The sequence below is a fragment of the Uloborus diversus genome, chromosome 1, assembly GCF_026930045.1.
Source record: "Uloborus diversus isolate 005 chromosome 1, Udiv.v.3.1, whole genome shotgun sequence".
Lineage (NCBI taxonomy): Eukaryota > Metazoa > Arthropoda > Arachnida > Araneae > Uloboridae > Uloborus > Uloborus diversus.
In genome coordinates, this window is record NC_072731.1 from 33,939,469 (window position 1) to 33,961,691 (window position 22,223).

Consider the following 22,223-nt stretch of genomic DNA (forward strand, 5'->3'; position numbering starts at 1 on the left):
AATAAAACTTACGTTGAAATAGTATTTTTTATTTTTAGTAGTAAATTTATGTTTTAAAAAATATGTGGAAATTTTTCACTTTTTTTTTCATGGAGCAAAGTGAAAAATAAAATATTTTTCGAATGAAAGATTTTCATATTTTCTATTCGATTATAAAACATATTTTTGACCAAAAGAATTAGTAAATAAAAGGTTGAATGAATCAATGAAAAGATAATGAAACAAAAAACGAATAATTAAATGAATAAATCAATTTATATAAGAAAAATAAATGAGCGAGTAAAAGAATGAATAAATAAGAAAATAAGTGAATGAAGGAATATATATATTTTGCATTTTTGTGCGGTATATTTTTTTCTGCCATCAGAAAAGGGTCATTATTCTCTTCATTTTCACTTCTGAACTATTCAAAAGAGAAAAAGAGAAAGAAAATCACGATTTCTTGCTTAAGATTTTGGAAGATGAGTTGTTACCATTTAAAGTGCTCTTAAAATTGGGGGGCACCCCCCCATTAATCCGCCGAAGGGCATTCTATATAATGCCTAAAGCCATCCTACAATGCATTAAAAGATTCGTTTTCTCCACATTTCCTAGACATTGACAAGTGAGAAACTGGCGAAGTATGAAATGCTATTCGAAAAGGAAAAAAAAAAGGTAGAGCCAAGATTTGTTTTGAATTTTTGTACGAGAGTGTCAAAATAAGAAATTTTACTTTAACTTGGTTCAACAAGAAGTTAGTTTTTTTTACTGTGCGACATGAAAATGGAGTAATAAGTTAACTTCAATGTTATGCGTTCTAAATTTAGCATTTAAATGAGATTTCATGGTTAACGTTAGTTTTAAAAGCAAGAGAGAGAGAGAGAGAGAGAAATGAAACAAAAGTAAACGATTCACAATTGTTTTAGTTAAAATTTTAAATTAATATTTTACAGTGAATAATTGTCTAAATTGCTGCTTAGTTGGTTTGATTCAACGTCGCTAAAGCTTTCGGGATTTTCTTTTCTGAAAAAGCGCCGTATTCTTTCCGTGAAGGTCATCTTTTTAGGCAGCTCATCGAAATCCGAATTTTCAGCATCCCCACCTTCGAGGTTTGAATTGACTGATTGATTACTGCGATTCTCTTCTTCCTCTGAAGTCTTTTTTCTTTTTCTTTTCTTGTTGTTGCGCTTCTCAGCTGCTGCTTTTACTTCATCCAATGCTGAAAAATAATCAGAATTCGTATTTTAATTTACATCAAGGACGAATACAAGGGAGGGGGGATGTGAACGATCGCCCCTCTTTTGAGGGACATTGTATGGCAATTTTTCTGATTTGAGGTTCAAAAAAGAAAGTGTGGTCCATCTTTGACATTACGTTACTGAAAGGAATAGGGTTCGAATCTCTTCTCGGAAACTTTTTAGAATTGATGCTTCGAAACGGCAGTTTTAGGACTATCTTTGGTAGTTTTAGGAGGAGGAGTTTGGTGGTCTTCCACTGGACATTTCTCAAAATGTAAGTCTTAAAAATTCGATTTTAGACAAGGCCTCTCATGTAGTGTCGGGAATGGGTGACTTTCCTCCAGTAATTTTTCGGATCTGAAGTTAAAAAAAGTGCAATTTTGGACAACCTTTGATGAAGTTAGGGGGAAGGGATTTCAAAACATTCATCTGGAATTGATACGAAATCAAATTTCTGAAACACAATATCAGAATATATCTGTCAACTGGAAAGGAAAGGAATAGGTTCGGGGACCTCCTTGGCAAAATATCTATATTTTAGTTGTTTTAAATAAAAATGATGTGACAGCATCCCCCTCCTTACGAAGGTGTAAATCGTAGTAAGAGGATACGTAGCAACAGGTAAGGAAAAAAAAACAATAACCCCCCCCCCTCCCTGAAATATTTCTGGAACTGCCCTTGATTTAATTGTAGTTAATACTTGTATTGGTGCAAAAAAACACGGGAGTGTACAAGAAAAAACCTTGAGTTTCCTTACCCCACATGAGGTCTATTTCGTCCACTACCATCCTGTCCAAGTAGGCCCGGAACATCAGGGTGATTTGACTTCGGCGATGGTTTGCTTCGATCTCCTGACGAGTTCGAGGAATCCGGCATCGGGTGAAACAGCAGGCCACGACGACTATGAAAAACAGAAATGCACGATCTCACAAAGTATGCATTTTTGAGGCTGTAAATTGATATTGGTGTTCAAATCAGTTTAGCTGCATTTAAAAAAAAAAAAAAAAAAGTGTTATACAGTGCGGACCAAAAGTTTAAGAACAATGCAAATTTCTGAATAAAAAAAAAACTATTCAAGGGAATGCTTTCAAATTTCTACTGTAGGTGGCTACTATGATCCTAAATATGTGTCTGAAATTTTGAAAAATATAACCCTAACGAAAATCAGAAAATTACAAACATTTTTTGGCTGTCGCAAAAGTTTATGCACAAATGAGATTTTATGCAAATATCTCTTGGAACGTGATGCGTGAAGGACCAGTGCGGTTTTTTTCAACGAATTATAAAGTGGCTGAAAGTGATATCAAGATGCCGAGGTTCTCTGCAGTTTTCGCCTGAAGAAGTTGCGTAACTCTGGAAACTGAAAGCTGAAGGTAAATGCGTTATAGAAATTTCAGTGGTTTTAAATCTATCTAAGCGTGGTATTTACGTGTTCTGAAACGTGGAAAACAATTCAAACTTGCGCAGGGGCGGATTTACAGTTTATTCAATGGGGTGGCGGTTGAAAACCGTAAAAGCCATATTCCTCCCCTCAAACCCGTCATGTAGGGGGGAAATCGACACCCCCTCCTATTCTGTATTTTAAATACTAATCGCTCCCTATTGCCCCTCACGAACTTATAACCTTGAAGTCTTAAATCTCCCCTTTGGGTGCTATCACTCCCAGGGCTGGAAACCACTGTTCTAAGTCATAGCAGAATATATTATCATACCAGTATAGTATATATAGTCTATGGAAGAAAAAAGTTGGAAGACACATATAGAAATATAAAAAATATTAAAGTTCAAAAAAAAGGGGGGGGGGAGGAGCGAGCTTAGATTCGAATGGAAAAGTTAGTAACTCGCTGTCCATCATCGATTACACTAACTGTCTAAATTTAATTTAAAGCAAATTTGTGGAATGTCCTTGATTAAAATTAGTATCGATAGCTAGTAAGTCCTTCAATTGTATATTATTGGTTTTAGAAAATGACTGCCATGGAGGGGGCGGTCGCCCCCACCGCTCCCCTAGTAAATCCGCCACTGAACCTGCGTGGCCGAGAAAAACTACTTTTCGTGAGGATAGAAGAATTAAAAGAATGTCTCTAACTGGAAACTTGTCTCTTAATCAGATAAAAACTCGACTTGGATAAAAAATATCACGTGACGCCTTATACAGACGAATAACCGAATTAGGATTTATCAAAAAACAAAAGTTAGCTTGCAAAACTTTTCAGAAACAGTGTCACAAGCAAGCAAGACTGCAATGAATTAGTATTATATTCTCAGATGGAAAAAAAATGGAATTTAGACGGTCCAGATGGGTTCTCATACTATTGGCGTGACTTGAGAAAAGATCCAAAGTGTATATTCAGTACACAAAAAGGTGGTGGTTCGCTCATGGTATGTGGAACATTTTGTATCAATGGACAAACTTCTCTTAGCTTTTCTGAAGGGCAGACAAAATTCAGAGGTGTATCAAAAGACTCTAAGCGAGCATTTTGTTACCGTTTGGTGAAGTTCTTTTTAGGTAATACTACTTGGTACTTGGACTTTCCAGCAAGACAACGCTCCAATACACACTTACCGTGATACGAATGGCTTGCGTCTCAAAATATCAGTGTAATGACTGACCAGCACTCAGTTCAGATCTCAATCCGATGGAAAAAATCTGTGGAAATTTCTCACGTGGCATATACCAGAATGAAAAGCAGTGTTGCTCTGTACAAGAGCTCAAATCAGCAATCGAGGAAGTCTGGGGTAGACTCACTCCTGAAATTTTCCACTATTTCGCGCTATCATTGGAAAATTGCGTATTCGAGCTCATCAGATGCAATGGTAACACCAAAAAAGACTTTTATTCTTTCTTAAATGTAAATATTTCGTTTTTGTGCCTAAAATTTTGCTACAGCAAAATTTTGATTTTTTTATGAAATCTTATTTTAATTTCTATGAATTGTTCCCAAATTCGAAACATGAATTCGTAAGCTGATTGTTAAAATACAGTAAAAATTTCAAAGTTATTCAGTGTATACTTTTCTTTTTATCAAAAGATTCCGGTTGTGCTTAAACTTTTGCGCCGCACTGTATAGCCTTATATTGGAAAATTTATTTCGCAGATCTTCATTTTTTTAGGCCTGGAATCCGACTCTTTTTTCCCTTATTTCACTGAGTGCATATGTGCGTGTATGTGTACCTCTTATCCTCACATATATATAATAGCCAATGATCGAGTAACGCTCCTGACGTCATCAACAATGAAACCCCCGGCCCGGCATGATAGTTTGATAAAATGTTTTGGTAATTTTTAACATGCAGGGAAAGGCTTTATTGTGACAAGGCTGAACTGAATCCGGTGACTTAACTGTTTTACTGGTAAGACTGAATCATTTCAAGGGAATGAAGAAACGAAAAAGCTGTCAACTATGAACGCTATCTACTGCAGTTTAGGGTTAATCCACTGGAGTTAGGGTTAAAATTTCAACTATCAAAATATCATCAAACAGGCAATTGCTTAGAAGCAATTTTCACCCGACATACCTTGACTAGCGATTTTCTAGTTATTAATATTTGTTGTAAAATATTTTAAAATGTGGTTTTTTAAAATTATTTATTTGTTTTTTAAAAATTAATGTATAGTGCTACATTTGCGTGTTATTTTGAAAAAAGTTGTTTTTCTCTAAAATAAATACGTGAACAAATATTTTTGGTCTTTTTTCAATCGAAATGTCCATTTTGACCATCCCCGGGTTTTCTCGTGGCGTCAGTTGTGAATGGGGTCGAATGCACCTCCCGTTTTTAAGTTGAAATCGGATGCTTTAAAGGGGTCTTAACTAGCATTTTGAGGCTAAGCAATGTTAATTTTAATGCAGACTAATGCAATGGCGTAAACTGATGATCACTTGGCGATAGATCACCAAACCTTTTGTCGGCTTTTGATGAAAAAAAAATGAGAAGCCGATTATATAGTGACAGTTTAGCAATATTTAGCGAGATATTACAACGTCGGTACAGTCGAATCCCGACTTACGCGAGGGATTCGTTCCAAGACTCCTCGCGTAAGTCGAAATTTCACGTTATATAAAATTGTTGTGTACATGATTTTTTAATTAACATACCCAACCACTTTACACATTTTTAAACTGTTTTAGACCATTTTTGAACTACATATTACCGTTTCTTGCATAAAGAGCTGAATTTTTTTACGTAATTTAAAAAACAAAATTGCATTATTCAACATAAAATACTGTTCTGATGCACAAAACCAATGATCAATGGGAGAGAGAGACATGAAAATCAAACAATATGGTACGCACAGTATGTAGTAATAATAAAACACTGCACTGTATGAGTAGATATAATAAGTTACATTTATAACTTAAAAATTGATGATGATGATTTATGCTGCACAATCAGATCGTTATTCTAATTTATTTTTAAACACAGTAGCTTCGCATTTACTTTTATAACATTTACATCTATGGTAACACCTCTCTTTCAGGGTCTCTATAATCTGCAATACAAGGGCAGATTCCAATTTCATATTGTTTGCATTTTGCTTAAACACTACTCTGCGAGCTTCATATTAAAACTAAAGTCATGACTTATGCGGATTGCCTTTTCTTGACTTTTAATTATACATATGAAAGATTCACTCATACACAATTTTCGTGCCACCTTCGACCCACTTTCTATTTCTTCAAGCGTATCGAGAATCTTTAGATTTTCTTAAATTGTCGCATTTTTTCGCTTTTTGTTTCCATCTTCAAACTTTAGATGAAACAGCTAGGTGCCACAATTTTTCATCACTTTTCATATTTAGAATAAATAAATGGAAAATGAGGAGTGATGATATATACACACTAATAAAGCTATGTTTATAGTGTGGTGCGTGGTAACTTGCATAGTCAGTCATGCTGAAATGATGAAAGTACATTTACGAAGTCATTGTTTAATAGTTAATAATGAAGCCGAAACGCTTTGTTATTAGCTACTAAACATTGCATCACGACTCCTTTCCAAATATTTTCGTGTTGAGAGCGAGAAATTTGCTTTAGCTCCAAAATTCATAGCTCCTAAAAAACTCGCGTTATAGCCATTTCGCGTCAGTCGGATCGCGTTGTAGCGGGTGTCGACTGTATTTGTAATATTAATCTCTGTGAAACAGTTTTTTTCCATCGCTAGCAACAAACTGGGGCTGCATTAAAAAAAAAAAAAACTTTCTAAAGACTCGATTAATATCGGGAGTTTGTAAAGTTTTGCACTGATAAAGACAAATAAGGATTTATATATCACTTTTTTTTTTCATCCTTATATCATCAAGCTTTTTCTTTACTGGTGCACTATTAGCTAAATGCATGTAGGGGGCGAAAATACTAAAAACTGAGAATAGCATCTATGAAAGAAAAAACTCCTCGGGACGCTGCAAGGGGATTTTGAGGGTCAACTCACAGAACGTTTGGTTTTGACAAATTTTACCATCCCTATGATGGCAATTTATACCCATGTAAGAACTGTTATGACCGAACTATCACTCCCCCCCCCCCCCACGAAGAAAAATTCTGGCTGCACTAGTGCGTGATATGATCTTGAAAATCATTTAAATGTTCTCAGAACTACTTAAGTTGCACAAGTGTACTAAAACGTTATGGGGAAAAAAAATCTTTTCAAGATAAGGCTCAAGCTAAAAAATAATTATGTTTAAATTTGAAATAGTCTTTTTAATAAATTTTTTATGGCAGTGCAAGAATTTGTAAACACTCTGTAATTATTTTCGTCCTTTTTACGCGTGAAATGTTTAGTTTTTGTTGTTTCTATTTCAGTTCTCAAACAAAAACTCGGATTCCTTGACGTTTCTGGCATTTTCTACTTTTATCATCCAAGAGGGACCGGGAAATATTTCGAAAAAATAAGAGCTTAGAGTTTTAAAATTTTTTGCACTGATTCACTATTTATTTAACAGGCAAAAACACAGCATAAATATTTAAAAAAATATTTTGATTGAATTTATTTAAAAAAGAATGGTTTCTTTTCGCTAAAACTCAAAATATTCTTTTACAATTTTCAAAAAATTATGCACAAATATCTAAGCTTTACTCTTTATTTGGCACTTTAAAAAATATTAATTCAACAAGAAAAAAAAAATATTTGAAGAAAAATTTCGAAAAATTCTACAACATTTTGTTTTGCAAAATCGCATTTTTGCTATAAACGTTCTTTTTTCCCCTTCAAATTTGCCGAATAAAAATTCAAGTTAATTGCTTGAAAAAGATATGCTCCAAATTTCATTACTTTATCTTTATCAGTTCTTGACTTATAAGAGTTTGAATGCAAAAAATCGGGGAAAATTGCATCATGGAGAAAAACGAGTTTAAAGTTTTAAAGTTAAAAATAATATTAATTAAATGCATGCAACAAAAACAATTATATCTTTCGTTCTAATTAAGATAGGAACAAGATTCAAACGGCATTTTAAGCAGAAAAAACGGAGAATTTTTTTAAATGATTTAAAAAAAAGACGATTTTTTTTTGTTCCGGAAGAGGTGTAGAAAAGTGTCTGAAAATACATTTCAAAAGTACTGCTTCTAATTCGCGTATATGAGTGCCCATTCTTTGAGTTATTAACATGTATCGATTATTTAATACGCGTACAAAAAAGTGTGGTACACACATCTGTTGTCTGTTGATAACTGCTTTCAACGTCATACATAAGTTAAAATTCAAAAGTTGCTAAATAGATACCGTACAGAAATTCTCAATTCCAGACCTGGAATACTCTACTTTGCGGTAATTTAAGAAACTACTTAAAGAAACATTCCGATCTAAATTTTTCCTTTCTGGTAAAATCATTGAGCTGTAACACTAAGAGGAAAGCGAACTAATCGGTCCAGTTTTGCCCAAGCGAGTATGGCAAAAAAGAACCGCACTTTTAACATTTAAACTGAAGTTTTATCCTGTAAAGCCTTTTGCCATGCAATTTTCAAATCCTTAATATGTTCAAATCGTTGTGGCAAAAGAAGCGGTCTTTTGCCATTAAACAAGATGTTTTATCATGCAATTGGTTTTGCCATACTCGCTCGAAATTTAGACCGTGAGCCTCAGTGTTAAAGAATGGGAAGTTCTCTCTCCTCTTAGTGGGTAAAATATAGGCTTTAGGCAGCTTCTGGTGTAATGTAACTTCCTAAAAATAGAAAAAAAGACCAAAACCCCATAAATGTTATGAATGTACTGTTAATTTAAAAGCTAATTATAAATTATGGCACTTGTTTGTTTTACCTCTTTCACCCGCCATTAGCCAGAGATTGCCGTTGCCTCCTATAGTTTATTGAAACTGCGAAAAAAATTATCATCGTAATTTTGTGCTTCTACACTAAATTTGAAATTATGAAAACAATGTAAATTTACAGTTGGCTATTTATCTTATGTGCAATAACTTTTGTTCCATCCAAGAAAAAAAAAATTAATTACTCAATGTGCCAATGCCGGCGCATATCAGGAAGAGAATCTGCCATACTCTGAAACCAGCTATCACTTCGGATTCCAGCCAATCAGGTTCAGCAACTGTTGGTGTTTTATCCACTTCTTCAGTGCAATCCTGAAAAACATTCAGCTTGGTATTCATTTTTGCTTTCAAATATGTATATGTTTTGCTATTTCTTCAGATTTATTAAATACAGATCTTCTTAAAGATGTCCATTCTCCCAGATAGTATTTGGTCAATTTATGTATAGGTATAGTGGCTAGTTATATAGGCTAGTGGGAGTGCACCCCCCCCCCCAAAAAAAAAAAAGTAATCGACTTTTCTGCGTAGTGCAGTGAAAACCATGGAATAGAGTTTTGTGGTTAGTACAATGAAAGGCAACTCAAAAAGGTAATACATATAATGCATATGCTATTATCAGGAGCATGACGTTAGAGGAGACATGAGAACGGGTATAACGCATAGAGTTTGTACCCAAGGAGTAAGGACGTTTAAAAAAATAAACAAGCAAAGTCGTATCGAATATTAATAAAAGTTGATTATATGTGACTATCTATGTTATTTCTACTCCTAGTGACCGATAGAAAACTGAGCATCGAATCAGGTATCAATAGATTTGTAATTTTCCTAGCTACATGTTTAGCTAATTGAAATAATTGTGCGACTTCAAATAGCGGAGACATTAATTAAAAACATAACTTTTCTCCTCTTTTTTCTTTCGGAGTCACTTTTAGATAGCTTCTTCTTTAGACAATTTCAGATTTCAAAACGGAAGTGCATTTTTGACACACACACACACAGCCTGTCCGTTTCTCTTACTCAGTCATTCTTTCCCAATCCCACCTTTCGCTTCAACAAAATTATGGCCACTTTTTCCTGTTCGTATAATTTCTCTCTCTTTTTATGCTCTAAGCAGAGGTGTTTCGATCTTTCAATGGTTCGAGTTTCTGATTGAAAGCATACGCATGGGAACCGGGTTTCTCATGTCTATAATTAAAAGGCACGGCGGACTGGCAAAGAAATGGTTGTGCCTCTGCACCACGCTGAAGTTAAATTTACTGTTTATTAAATAATTCGAGTTAATGGTAAAGTGGATATTGGAATGGAATGGTTCCAGAGACACGTCGGGTTAAAAATTAATGAACTGGTTACTAATTAATGTACTGCCGCAGGCGGCAAGAAGGGGGCGAAAGCCCCGAAGGACACCAACAAACGCGGAGCACACCAACCCACCGCAGGTGGCTAGTTCCTAGATAATTGCTGAATGCGAAAGAGATCGAATACTCATCATAGTTACAAGGAATCACAAAAGGACGGACGCATTTACCCGTAATCAAACTGTCAGTGAGCTTGAGAATGGGGGAATTTGAAGTGGACAATGTGTGGCCAATAGTGTTGCCCAAGCCCATCATTTCAAAATTTTCTAGTGGGCAAAGGTGTATAGTCAATGCAAATTTCATCAAAAAACAACGAAAATCGCTCCCACTTATTTGTAATTACTTATTACATTCTTTTCTCAAATCTAGGGGAGGGGGAATTACCTCTACTGACCCCTTTAAACGACGGGTCTGGTGTCGTCATCCAGAATTTTGTAATTATCAGAAACGTTGTTTCAGCGACTTGGAAAGCAATCAATTGTTGCAAAAATTTTATGAAACATAAGATGAACAACGAACGATGAACTTTTTATATCATAATGAGTTTTTGAGCTGAATTAAATTAAGAATTAATTTGATAAGCTACTAATTATGTGAATAATGCACAACCTTGGTATTTAGTTCAAATCAAATTTTTTGCTAATCAATCTATCGACAGATAACAATAGAGTTTTTTAATTGCTATATTCAAAGTTTCTTCTTCTTCTTTTTTTTTTATAGTAGATGAACCGAAATTTTGGACAGAAACATTTAGCATTCTTTGAATGGACATGCATAAAATCACATTCTTTTAATTCTCTAATCAGGGACTAATCATCCAAAAGGCGCGGGAAACTTGAGCTTCCCTCAGAATTTATATTGGGTCCCAAATATAACTGTAAAACTGTGCTTGACTATTCTATTTTCTGCCTTTAACTGTATTTTTAAGGAGATTTCAAAAATTAGTACTTACTAAATAAAAATATTCAAAAGAATTAAATAATTATGGAAAATGACACATTTGATAAAATGTGGCCACAAGCTAGATTTTTAAACGTGGGAATTGATTCAACTCCGTTGCAAGGAACTTTTATGAAGTTAAATTTTCTTTGTGAAGTGTCAAATATGATACAATCTGTTACCACTCATATTGCTGAGTATTCAAGTACAATATATGCAACAAAAGCTTTTGTCGGATGTCTTTTCATCCATAAGCTCATTATTATTTTTTGCATTGAAAAGGCTTTCCCTGTAACGCCGAAACACGTGTCTGCTGTAATTGGCAAATTTGTGCTTTTTCTAACGTTGTTTGTCTTACTTTACAAGTATGGCTTGTTTAAGTAAAACAATTGATTTACTAATATCTAAACAATGAATAGCACATAAACTAAAAGTTACTGCTTGTGCTAAATGACGATTCGTAAACCGATTTTCAAAACGAAACAAATAATTATGTTCTGAAAATTTTGACATTTCTGCTTTTTTTTTTATAACTTTTAGTTTTTATTTCTAAATTGGAAAATAAAACAAATGAATCAATCATTAAAGGTGGGGGGGGGGACCCCCTGCGAACAACTGCTGCCACTGAGTTCAACTGTACTTTTTTCTTACATCAGTATGAAGAATACAGCAGATAACTATTTAAAAACCTTCCATATATTAATTGAAACCATTTTCAATAAATAGTTGGCCATTTGAAGAGGTAAAAGACTGAATATTTTAGTACAGTTTCAGATTTACTGTCAAACTAGGAAACAATTGGATTGCATTTTGTGTTTGAAAAAAAGCGAAGAATTTCCACAAACATTCTAGTTATTGCAATATGTGTAGTGGTTTTAGATAGATCTCTTTTTTCTCACGCAACTCTTCGCTTGCGTTGCATAGTTTATTAAGATGCATAATTGATTTCTCTCCAAGATGGAGAAATCGAGACAGGTGTTTGTGTTCGAATGTCACTATGGATTCAAATTCCATCTTCTTTGATATTCTTTCTATTTCAGTCTTTGTATTGTCACGCAAGACGTAATTCTAAGAAAACATTTTAAGAATGTAAAAAGTAAAAACTTTTTTGGCCTTTAGTTTTAGATATCAGACAGAAGTTAGGTGCAGAGAGGTTGTCACAAATGATGTCACATTTTGCGGGCAGAGCAGGGTCACTGCCTTCCAGTGGCGGCTGCTCACCTAGGGGGTCATGGTGCAGACTGCGCCATTGAAATTTTTAGGGGTGGGGGTATTTTTCTCATGGGGGGGGGGCTCTTGCTTTTAGGGAGGTCTTTTCGATCTGTAGGGGGGGGGAGAAGTGTTGAAGAAATTGGGATAGTTCGTGACAAAGGGCAAAAAGGGGGTAACAAGAAGTGTGATTACGAAAAGCAGCGTGATATGCGAGAAAGGGAATGGGTGAGGCGTGTCACTTTGCGACAAGAAGTGGGAGAGGGGTCAAGTTTGTTTTAAAAAATGACATAATCTGTGGACTAATGCACTTAATCGTGTAATTTTTTAGTTCATCTTGTGCGGAAGTACACTGCGAAATTTTCAGTACACATTGGGAACGCGTTTGGAACGCTATAATTCAGAAAACTTCCCGTTGGCGAAATTTTTGTTCTAAAATACGTTCCACGTGCACTCCATTCAGGAGTAAGTGCGTTGAAAAATGTTACGTACCTCTTACATATACCAAATGTGATCCGCTTAAGATATATATTGGGTTTAAACTTGAGAACGCATTATGGGTACATTTGAGGACGGATTGAGGACACATTTGAGAACAGATTTGAAACCATCTATATAACCTTATAAAATCATCGCTTTCTTTCGAACAAATATAGTTTTAGCAGCTTTCTTTTACTACCAGTACCAATCGATCGAATCCTTCAACAAGATATTACGGTAGATATTTTGTTAAAATGAATTGCTATCGATTAGCGTCACGAAAGCCTTCATCAAGGTCGCTCAACCCTGGTAAAAAAACTGGGCAACGGACTGTCCAGCGGCTGTCGCCTGTCACCCGAGGTTGTTGCAAAATTAACAGCAGAAACTAGTAAAAAATGTAACATATTTGTAAAAGGATGAGTGTTCCATGAATGTTCTAAAATGTCCCAAAACGTGCACTACAAAGTGCTCTAAAAAGGGGGGGGGGGGCATGTGTCAGTGTTCAAAAAATGGTGTCAAACGCGTTACCAAAAGTGTTCTGAAAATTGTTCCAATTTATGTTCTTCGAGGTGTTAAAAAAGTACTCCGTGTTCAAAAGGTGTTTTATGATTTGCAGTGTAGCGATGAAGCATGAAATATTTGCGTACAACAAAAATTAAGCTGCATTAGTTTGGAATGTAAAACAAAGAACTTGGAGCAGAAACAATGAAATTAAAAAATCATAATTGTGGTAGGAGAATTCTGCAAATGATAACATTATGAACAATAAATTCAATTATGGATTCAAATTTAGTTCGAACACATTTGGAAAAATATAAGCAGTTTTGAAAAGCAACATGTGAGGTTGTGAGGTAGTGAGAAGCAAAGGGATGTCAGTGGCAAAATTAAATATTTGGTGTTATAACTTGTACTCGTACAAATGGTAGGTGAACCTTTCCTCTGTCTTAGGGCAAGAGATAGTCCTAGCAGCAGCATGATTTAGAAAAAATTTTCAATGAATGCCTACCGAGGACCTTATCTTTAAACGTGTTTTACTCAAAACTTGAAAATGTCCACTTACATCCCTTTGCATCTTACTGCCTCATATGACCTTGGTAGGAAAGTAAACTTTTTAAAGAGTGCTTTACCATCGTTGATGGAATTGAAAAAAGCTAATGATCCTTATAAGCGGGGCTTTACAAAAACAGAAAATTTATTGATGCATAGGAAAAAACTTCATTGGAATTACAAGAAAGGAACGAGATAGACTAATATGGGTGAAAGAGAAAGTAAGGGTATGTGATGAAGAGAAAAAAATAATTATGATCTTGAACTGGGCGTTGGACCTTGTATTTCGGTGAAGTTACCTATGAGTGGACATTTTTCTTTGATAGGTATCCTATCCTGGCGCATCAAACGTTCTAGAAAGCTTCCACGATCAAGAAACTTTTGTGTGTTGGAGGTTTTTACTGGAGTCAAATGGAAGCAAGGGAGGGGCGATCGCTCCTCCCTTGAGGTGCCCACCAGGGTGTTTAGACCATTAGTTCGATCTTTTGCTGATAGACAGAGTGTCCTGAGAGACAGAGCGAGTTTTCTTTACGATTAAAGATGTCGAAGCAAGTACTCTGTCAATGATATTCAAAGAAAAAGAAAAACTTCTTAAAGCTGTAGAATCCATGAATCCGAATTTGAAACGAGTGAAGATGTGCACCTTTACTGAAGTAGAATCAGCTCTACTCAAGTGGTTCCAGCAGTATCGAAATCAAAACCATGCTTTTGATTTTTTTTTCTGTCAATATTTTTGATTAAACTGTGCATATTGTGCTTAAAAACTTTCAAGTTCGGTAACTTTTTCTGTTATGTATACATATTAATTAAAATAGTCAACGGTTTTTAATATAAAAATATTAGAAACCGAAACTTGCGGTAAGTCGATCTTTCTATAAGTCGAAGTTTTTCGCCTATCCCTTTATATTAGAGTTATCGCGAATTGACTGTATGTTGCATTTTGTCAATGTTTCCGCATCTTCTGCATATTTATTATACTTTTTGTTATTGATGCCTACACTTTTCTTATGAACATTGTAAATTGGAATCCAATTTCACTCTGAGATTAATTTGTTTTTCAGTCATTATGGGAAATAAACAAAATTTTGCATTTTTTTTTCAAACTTGTTTGCATTTTCTGGCGCTTGATGTGATGCCGAATATGATTGTTTGTTGTTCATCACTTTCATTTTATTTATTTATTTCATTTTACTTTAAATATTTTTTTAATCTGAACATCCGTTTGATTTTCTTCTTTTTTTACAGGTATTCTCTTTTTGTAAATTAGGGGCAAGATATTTGCAATGTATACTGAATAAATGCAAACTTAAAATGCATTTTCTTTTCACAATCCATTGCTTTGTTGAACAGTATGTTTTGTCAGTGTTAGTAATTTATTTTAAATTACTTAGTGACAACATTAAATTTTGAGTACTCTCTCTCTTTCTATCTATATAGGTACATAACAAAAATTCACATTAACAATTTATCGTAGCCTTAGAAAATCGACATCATTCTCGTTGGTCCTATGAAAATCATTTTATTTCTCTCAGCAACATGTAAACAGAATAAAATAAATACCCGAAAGAACCTATCTCATCACATTTATTGCTTTTAGGGTGGTCATATTCAGGAAGAGTATCATATTAATGAGAACACAATCAGGAAAAAGTTGTGAGCTATCCCTGGTGGTGTATTTACTGTCACTCTAGGGTTAATGATTTTTCGACATGGCCATTTTGCGCAGTCACAAGAAGAGCGAAAATTATAATGATGATTAATTTTGCTGATTAGACATCGCGCACTGTTTCAGGCAATACGGTGTAAACCTTATTCTTTGAGCTCTCACTTTAATATTGATTGGATGTTGTTCTAAGAAACATATATTCTATTTCATTGTTTGAAAAATTCTTCTCCTTCTTCGATTCAATGATTATTTATTTGGGGCTATTTGGTATTTTGCTCCATTATGTATCACTGTCACAAAGCGATGCTCATTTTTAAGAAAATGCATTTCATTTTCTGGTTCAACTACGTTTGAACTCGTTTATAGCGAGCTCGCAGGGGAGTGTAATAATAATTCGTTATTACTGAGGGTTCGTAAAAATGCATGCGTGAAAAAAAGTTTCAAAATTTTATACATACTTGTACGGCTTGTTTTTTTTAATCCTGTACAGTCAAACATTTTGGTTAATTTACTTTGAACTCTCTTTTTAACTCTTCGTTGTGTTATTGTTTTTCGAGGAATATCCATGTCCCGAAGAACATCATCTATTCACCTCTAGCTTAGAAAAAAAAAAAAGTTTCTGTACATCAAAAGTCATTATTCTGAAGGTGGCTTAGCTTGAAGTTTTTAATATTTGCCGTTATCGTGGTTGTTTTCGTCATTTCTTCCGTCTGCTTTAGCGTGAATTTGAGCTACATGATCTTGGAAAGTAGCAGGTAACTTGAAAGTGGTAACATTGGAGCCAGCAAGTACGAAGTTATTCTGTTGTTCTTCTTCTCCTTCTTCACTTCAAAAATTTAAACAAGGGCAGTCAACACTTGTTCTCAGGATTTATGACTCATGATTACCTTTCGTAAGAAAGAATTTTACCAAAAAAGGATTAGTTGAGTTAAAAAGCAGTCGCAATTGCTCGTTTTAATCAAGGATATTCTTAAAAAGCGAATCTTGCTCCAATAAAGTTGATGTTCAGTAAATTACCGCCCAATAGCCAGGACTAAAGCAGAAATACATGAAATACACCGCCTAAGAGGTTTTCCATATCTAGCTCAGTCACTTTCCTATGCCGGGCCGATGAGTGCTAATAAGCACGAAATTGCAGTCCTCGGCTGGAAATGACTGGAGCTGGCCGTGTATTTCATGTAAAGTTGATGTTGTTCCAACCAAGTTTTTCTAGTTTCCTCGTTAAATCAGGGCTCGTTATACGAGCGAGTTCGACTGTAGTTCAAAGTAGTATAAAATTAATGTTCGTTATAACGGCATAGCATTTCATATATTAAACGCACAATACCTTCCATAGTGTCACGAATTAATGTTCCTTCTAATGATATAATATTAACCTCCTTTATCAGAGGTTCCTAACCTTTTTGATTGTGCGGCCCGCCAGTTTTGTAGAAAAAACAATTGAGACCCACTAACTACTATACATTTACTTGCACAGCCAAAATTTACTTTCTGGGGGGGGGGGGCACCTGTTCATAACTGTCCTTAAGTGTAAATAATAAACCGTATTAGGACAGAAAATGCGTTAAAGCCAAGAGTTCTGGACATATTACACTTCTCCCCTTATGTTGCACCACAGATATAAATATACTGTACAATTTTCAAAATAATTTTTGAGGAAGAAAATAACTGTGTGTATTGCATTCACTTAGCTAGCACAGCTGTAAGGAAACTCAAAAATAAGTCATCTCCATGGGATTTTTGGCGTAGTTTTTCCTCTACGAGGGAGTTGATATTTGGATTGAAACTGGATGGTTTTAGTCTCAAATAATTCGCAACATTCAATGCATTTCTATATTATTTTTTTTAACTGCAATGAAAAGTCTCATTCAAATAGGTAGGCTGTCGAAAAGCCCCTCAAGTGCCTCAATTCACTAGTTAGTGATGCCAGTTCAGAAAAGGAGGAGCATTTTTAACTTGAAGTTTGAAGCTAACACTAATTTCTTAGGAAATGTTCATTAAAGAAGTTTCTGATTCATTAGATTTCATTTTAAATTATAAGGGAAAGTTCCTAAGAAATATGAAAAATCTTAATCCTAAAGTTTCTTGTTCGCGATGAGCCTGGGAGAATTTCTGAGTGATGGTATATCTGTTTAGTGTATTTTCGCAAAAAACGGACAGTAATACCCCAAGATTTATCTTGGTTCAGATTCTCGATCAGTGTCCACGGCCCAACAACACACTCTTTGCGGTTCACTTGTGGGCCGCGGCCCATGAGTTGGGAACCACTGTTCTATATTATTTCATTTTTAATGTTCGATATTGCTGTTTGTTAGAACGACATTATTTAATATCATATTTTACGTTCAAGCGTTCTGAAATGTCTCAAAGGGGTTTTCTTCCATTATTGCTTTTAATGTTATCCATTCTGTATTATGTATAGAGCATGGGAAGAGTGCGTACAGAGTGAGACACGAAAGTTCAATTGCAGTTTTTATTATTTAAAAACACAGAAGTCAAATTCTTCAAATGGTGATAGAATTTCCTGTTCCGTCAAAAATTTATTGAATAAAATTGGTTCATCAGAAAACTTTCAGAAAAATAAGGAAAGTATTGATAAGATGTTAAAAGTGAGTGTGGCTGCAGCATCCCTGCGGCAACTGTACAGGGAAGGTGGCAACGAGTTCGCGGAGATCGCCTCCTATTCTACACGGGTCAATGGCGCCATCTACCAGTTCAAGCAGCTCCGCAAGCCCACGGATTACACGTCCTCGACAGCGTTCCTGCACTAACAAATTTCGGAAACGTTTCTGGATATATTGGAAACGTTTCCGAAATAGTAAGAATCCTTCATCCAATAGCGAGCTCCTCATTATTCAGAAAGCTTTTTGTTATTTCAAGAAATCTAGAAGCGGAAGTGCTGACGCAATGCTTCGAAACGTATTTTATCCTTCCAACACGGGCGCCAGTGAGTCGGAAATAAAGAGAACTTATTTTTTCCTTATCTATGGTTGCTGCAGTCAGCAACTGTTTAGCATTGGATTGCTTGTTATTTCATGTCTAGAGAGTAGTAAATTGTGTGGAAACTAATTTTACGCCTTTGCATTCTGGGCTGCCCTTGATTTTTTAGACGATGTACGCAGCTATTAAGTTAATTAATAACAATTTGCTTCTTTAGAATTTCCAGTGCGACTATGATTAGATATATATTTTGTGTTCAAGTGTGAATAGTTTCAACACCAGTGTTTATGCTTAATGAAACGAAACCCTTTGGATTACTTATCCAGTTGTAATGGAGGTACTTAGATTTTCTTCGGCTCATGTTCACTTGTTAGTATTAATGAATATTTCAAAACATGTTGTTATATACATTTATATTTTTGTTGATTTGCATTTGATGACGCTCCAATTGTAACTGTTTTTGTGTTTATCGAATTAATTTAAAGTTATCCTACATACCTATGTGCGCAGTGTACTATTTGCTGTAATCAATTGAAACTGATTAATTACGCAAAAGAAATAAGATTTATATTTGAAAAGCAATCACAGAAAAGTTATTTCGAAATACTTGGATATACATACATTGGTTCAAAAAGAAAAAAAAATCAATTGTTTAATTCATTAAAAATATGTTAATGCAAATGTTTTCTAGTATTGTAATATGCTTCACAAAAAATGTGCCAGTATTATTTATCTTTTTTTTATTATAATTTATTCAGTCATTTAAAAATATTTATACCTTTAGAAAATGACTCAGTTATCTATCAGTAAGCAACATAGTTATGCAATTAATTCATGTGCTTATACATTTTGTTAAATGTGGTTGCCAATAAAAAATTCCTTGACATTAGTTGTTCGGTAAATAACATTTCCTTCGTGGATATACTAGTTTAATGTAGGACAGTCAGGAGGAATGAGTCAATGGCAAAAATGGAACAGCTGCATTTACATGCCGAAATAAAAAGTAATATTATTTCATGTCAGTGTTTTAAAAGTGATCATTTTTTAAATACTATGTTATTAATATGCAATGTACATATGGGTAGAAAACGAGGGGCGTTCACAACGAAGACTGCCATTGACATTTTCAGGGGTTGCTTTTTTTAAGGGGGGGGGGCGCTTTATAGCATTTTATGGGTGCACCATCACTCTTATGGTGTGGGGGGGGGGATTCTCGTATATATGAAATGGAATAATCATGCAATAGAATTCAATGGTTTAATAAATAAAATATATAATGCATTTTGCGCACATTGTAAAAATAAAATCAGTAACCTATTTTGATTAAGTATTTATATTTGTGATGAACTGGAAAAGGGCAAGAACAGAAGAATCAAGCCGAATGGTTCCAGCAAGAAGACTTGGTGTCATATTTAAATTCACCAATTTCTCTGTTGGTACTTTTCGGTACACTTAGTTCGTCAGAGAAATTGACTTGAGGTGAACGAAATTCGGAACGCGAAGGGTAGGTAAGTTCTGTCAAATTTTATCCGAAAATAAAAGCTATCAGGTTTGATACAAGATATGTTTTTAAGTTCTGCATAAAAAATACAATATGTTAATAATTTTGTCTTGAAAATATTGAGAGAAAAACTGAAGTTTAAGATTGTTTAACAAACAATCCCACTTTTGAGAAAGTACCCCCCTCCCCTCTCCTGACGATTTTGTGATTAAGAATGAAACTACTATATTATTTCATAAATTTTCAAAAATTTATAACTGTGCATATGTTATACTGTTAACCATGCTATTTGTCTTTAGAAATTCAGAAAAAAAAAAAAAATCCACGAATGATTCTAAAATTGCTTGTTTCATTGCTCTTATATATGAAAGAATTGAAACTGATATGGTATGCAATAGTATAGTAAAAAATTATATTTTAGAAAAAATGACGGAAAAAGGATTCCGAAATTCTCGGAAACGTTTCTGAAAATTGTTTGGAGAATTCCGAAATACTCGGAAACGTTTTTGAAACTTTCATGTGAACCACAGCTGCACAGAATACTCAGAAACGATTTCTTAAATTACGGAAAGAAGATTCCAAAATACTTAGAAACGTTTCTGAAAATTACCGAAAGAGAATTCCAAAATACTAAGAAACATTTCTGGAAATTACAGAAAGAGGATTCCGAAATACTCAGACACGTTTCTGGACATTACAGAAAGACAATTCCGAAATACTCAGAAACGTTTTTGAAAATTTCATGAACCACAGCTGCACGATATACTCAGAAACGTTTCCGGATTTTTTTTACAGTGTGGTCGGTAAAATGTCAATTCACTTTCATTTTCGATAATTTTTCCTGGGACAACCCTTTGTGTGTAAAACATACCAAAAAATCAGTCTTGTTGTCGTGAAAAAAAAAATTAAATAAATATTTTGTTGACGAAACACTAATAGGGTAAGAGCCCATGAGTGCCAGACCTATGTCATAGTATAAAGTCCAAAAATTTTTCTGCGGAAGCACATCACAGAAGGTAAGAATGATTCGCTATTAGTTAAGCTGAGTCGCGCTGGCTTTGACAGGAGTAGCGAAGTTGCGTCAAAAGCTGAGTCACTATCCATGTCAAGTGACCTCGTCGTCCCCACTCGTCCATCTCCGATTTGAACGAAATTTTATGGAGGTGCAGACATGCCTTTAAAACTCATCTACACAAATTTTCAACTTAAAAGACCTAAATCCTGAGGATCTAGGATCGATTAAAGAAAATGGCTCCAAAATGGCGGGTCAACTTCGTGAAACGAATTGCCATGTTTAGCCCGGTTTCCCTATTGGAAGTCATTTTGGAGCCCATTTTTTTCTTTTTCTTTTTGAGGTGTCCTAGGTCCTCATGATTTGTGTCTTGGAAGCTAAAACTTTGCATAGGTTAGTTTCAAAGGCATGATCGTCTTTCAAATCGGAGATGTTTGGATCGGGACAGCCAAGTCACGACATGAAATAAATCTATGATATTTATTATTTAGTTTTTGCATCAATTTTACGCACATTTGCGACCTGTTTTTTGCCGAAGCCAGCGCGACTCAAAGTAACTAATAGAGAACCTTTTTTATCTGCTGTTATGTGCTAACGCAAAAAAAAAGGGGCCTTCATACTGTAACGTAGGTCTGGCACTCATGGGCTCTTGGACTATAATGTTGTGCGAACCAAAATTGCTGTCAAACTGCTATATCTCAATCCATGGAGTCTTGGGTCAAAACGGTCCTTCCATTCGGCTTTGCTGTCGAACAAAAAAGAATGAAAAAAAAAAAAAATTGAATTACTATAATAATTTGGACGATACTGTAGTATCAAACGTTACAATTATAAATAGTTAGAAATATATTTGAACTCAAGTCAATTTAAATTTACAAAGTCATACTTTTTTCCCTCCACTTTGTAGATAAAATTCATTTATGCGTCTTTTCGAAGTGCACAAAAAGTAGCTCATATTTTCTAAAGGGAAATATGTTTTCTTCTATTTTTCGGGAGTAATGCAAAATTGATGTTAATTTTAGTTAATTGACTTAAACTGCAAACATTGAAAATAGAAAAAAATCTCGCTAAATAAGTTCACAATCACAAATCGTGTTTATTTTCCGAATGCACACATGACCGGATACTCTGATACTAATTCTCGTTAATTTTATGAATTCAGTGCAACACAAGTATAATAAATGTATTTAATTAAGAAAAAGCTGAACTTACGTGAGCGAGAGATTTTCTGACAATAACAGCGAGCCATACCAAAGGGTGTGTGACTTTAATCCATGCCATTATTTTGTGTCAACCGAAGGGATGCTGTCCACGGCGAAGGGAGGCGGGAGTGATTGTTATCCTATTTATTTTTGGAGGTAAACGGAATTGTGTCGTGTGGGCGCTTTTGCGCCGGCGTGTCACGCGCAGATTATTTTCTCTTCTCTTTCGCATCCTATGAAACTTTTATTTTACTTGCGAGGGAATGGTATGATCTAATTTCTTTTAGAAAAGGAGATTGAAGCATGGATTTTATTTTTCGAGGGCTCTGAATCCGATGGTGGGGTCTAATTCTTCCCAACTTTCCCGTTTTCGAGATAATACGAGGTTGAAAGA

General features: G+C 34.7%; 1 protein-coding gene across 1 annotated transcript; it reads right to left on the reverse strand.

Annotated features, from left to right (window-relative positions):
• Nucleotides 1–903: 903 nt before the first annotated feature.
• LOC129234537 (transmembrane inner ear expressed protein-like) lies at nucleotides 904–21,943 on the reverse strand. Its single transcript, XM_054868551.1, has 4 exons — nucleotides 21,840–21,943; nucleotides 8,664–8,790; nucleotides 1,975–2,118; nucleotides 904–1,198 (listed from the first exon to the last, which is right to left on the reverse strand). The coding sequence occupies exons 1-4, from the start codon at nucleotides 21,906–21,908 to the stop codon at nucleotides 927–929; spliced, it is 612 nt and encodes a 203-aa protein (XP_054724526.1). The 5' UTR covers nucleotides 21,909–21,943; the 3' UTR covers nucleotides 904–926.
• Nucleotides 21,944–22,223: the final 280 nt, after the last annotated feature.

Bases quoted from the DNA above. Each gene is read 5' to 3' on its own strand.
- LOC129234537 (XM_054868551.1), bottom strand. From the start codon at position 21,908: ATGGCATGGATTAAAGTCACACACCCTTTGGTATGGCTCGCTGTTATT. The intron at 2,119-8,663 runs GTAATTAATTTT...TGTTTTTCATAG, and splicing joins CGCCGGCATTGGCACATTGA to TCGTCGTGGCCTGCTGTTTC. The intron at 1,199-1,974 runs GTAAGGAAACTC...ATTATTTTTCAG, and splicing joins CGAAATAGACCTCATGTGGG to CATTGGATGAAGTAAAAGCA.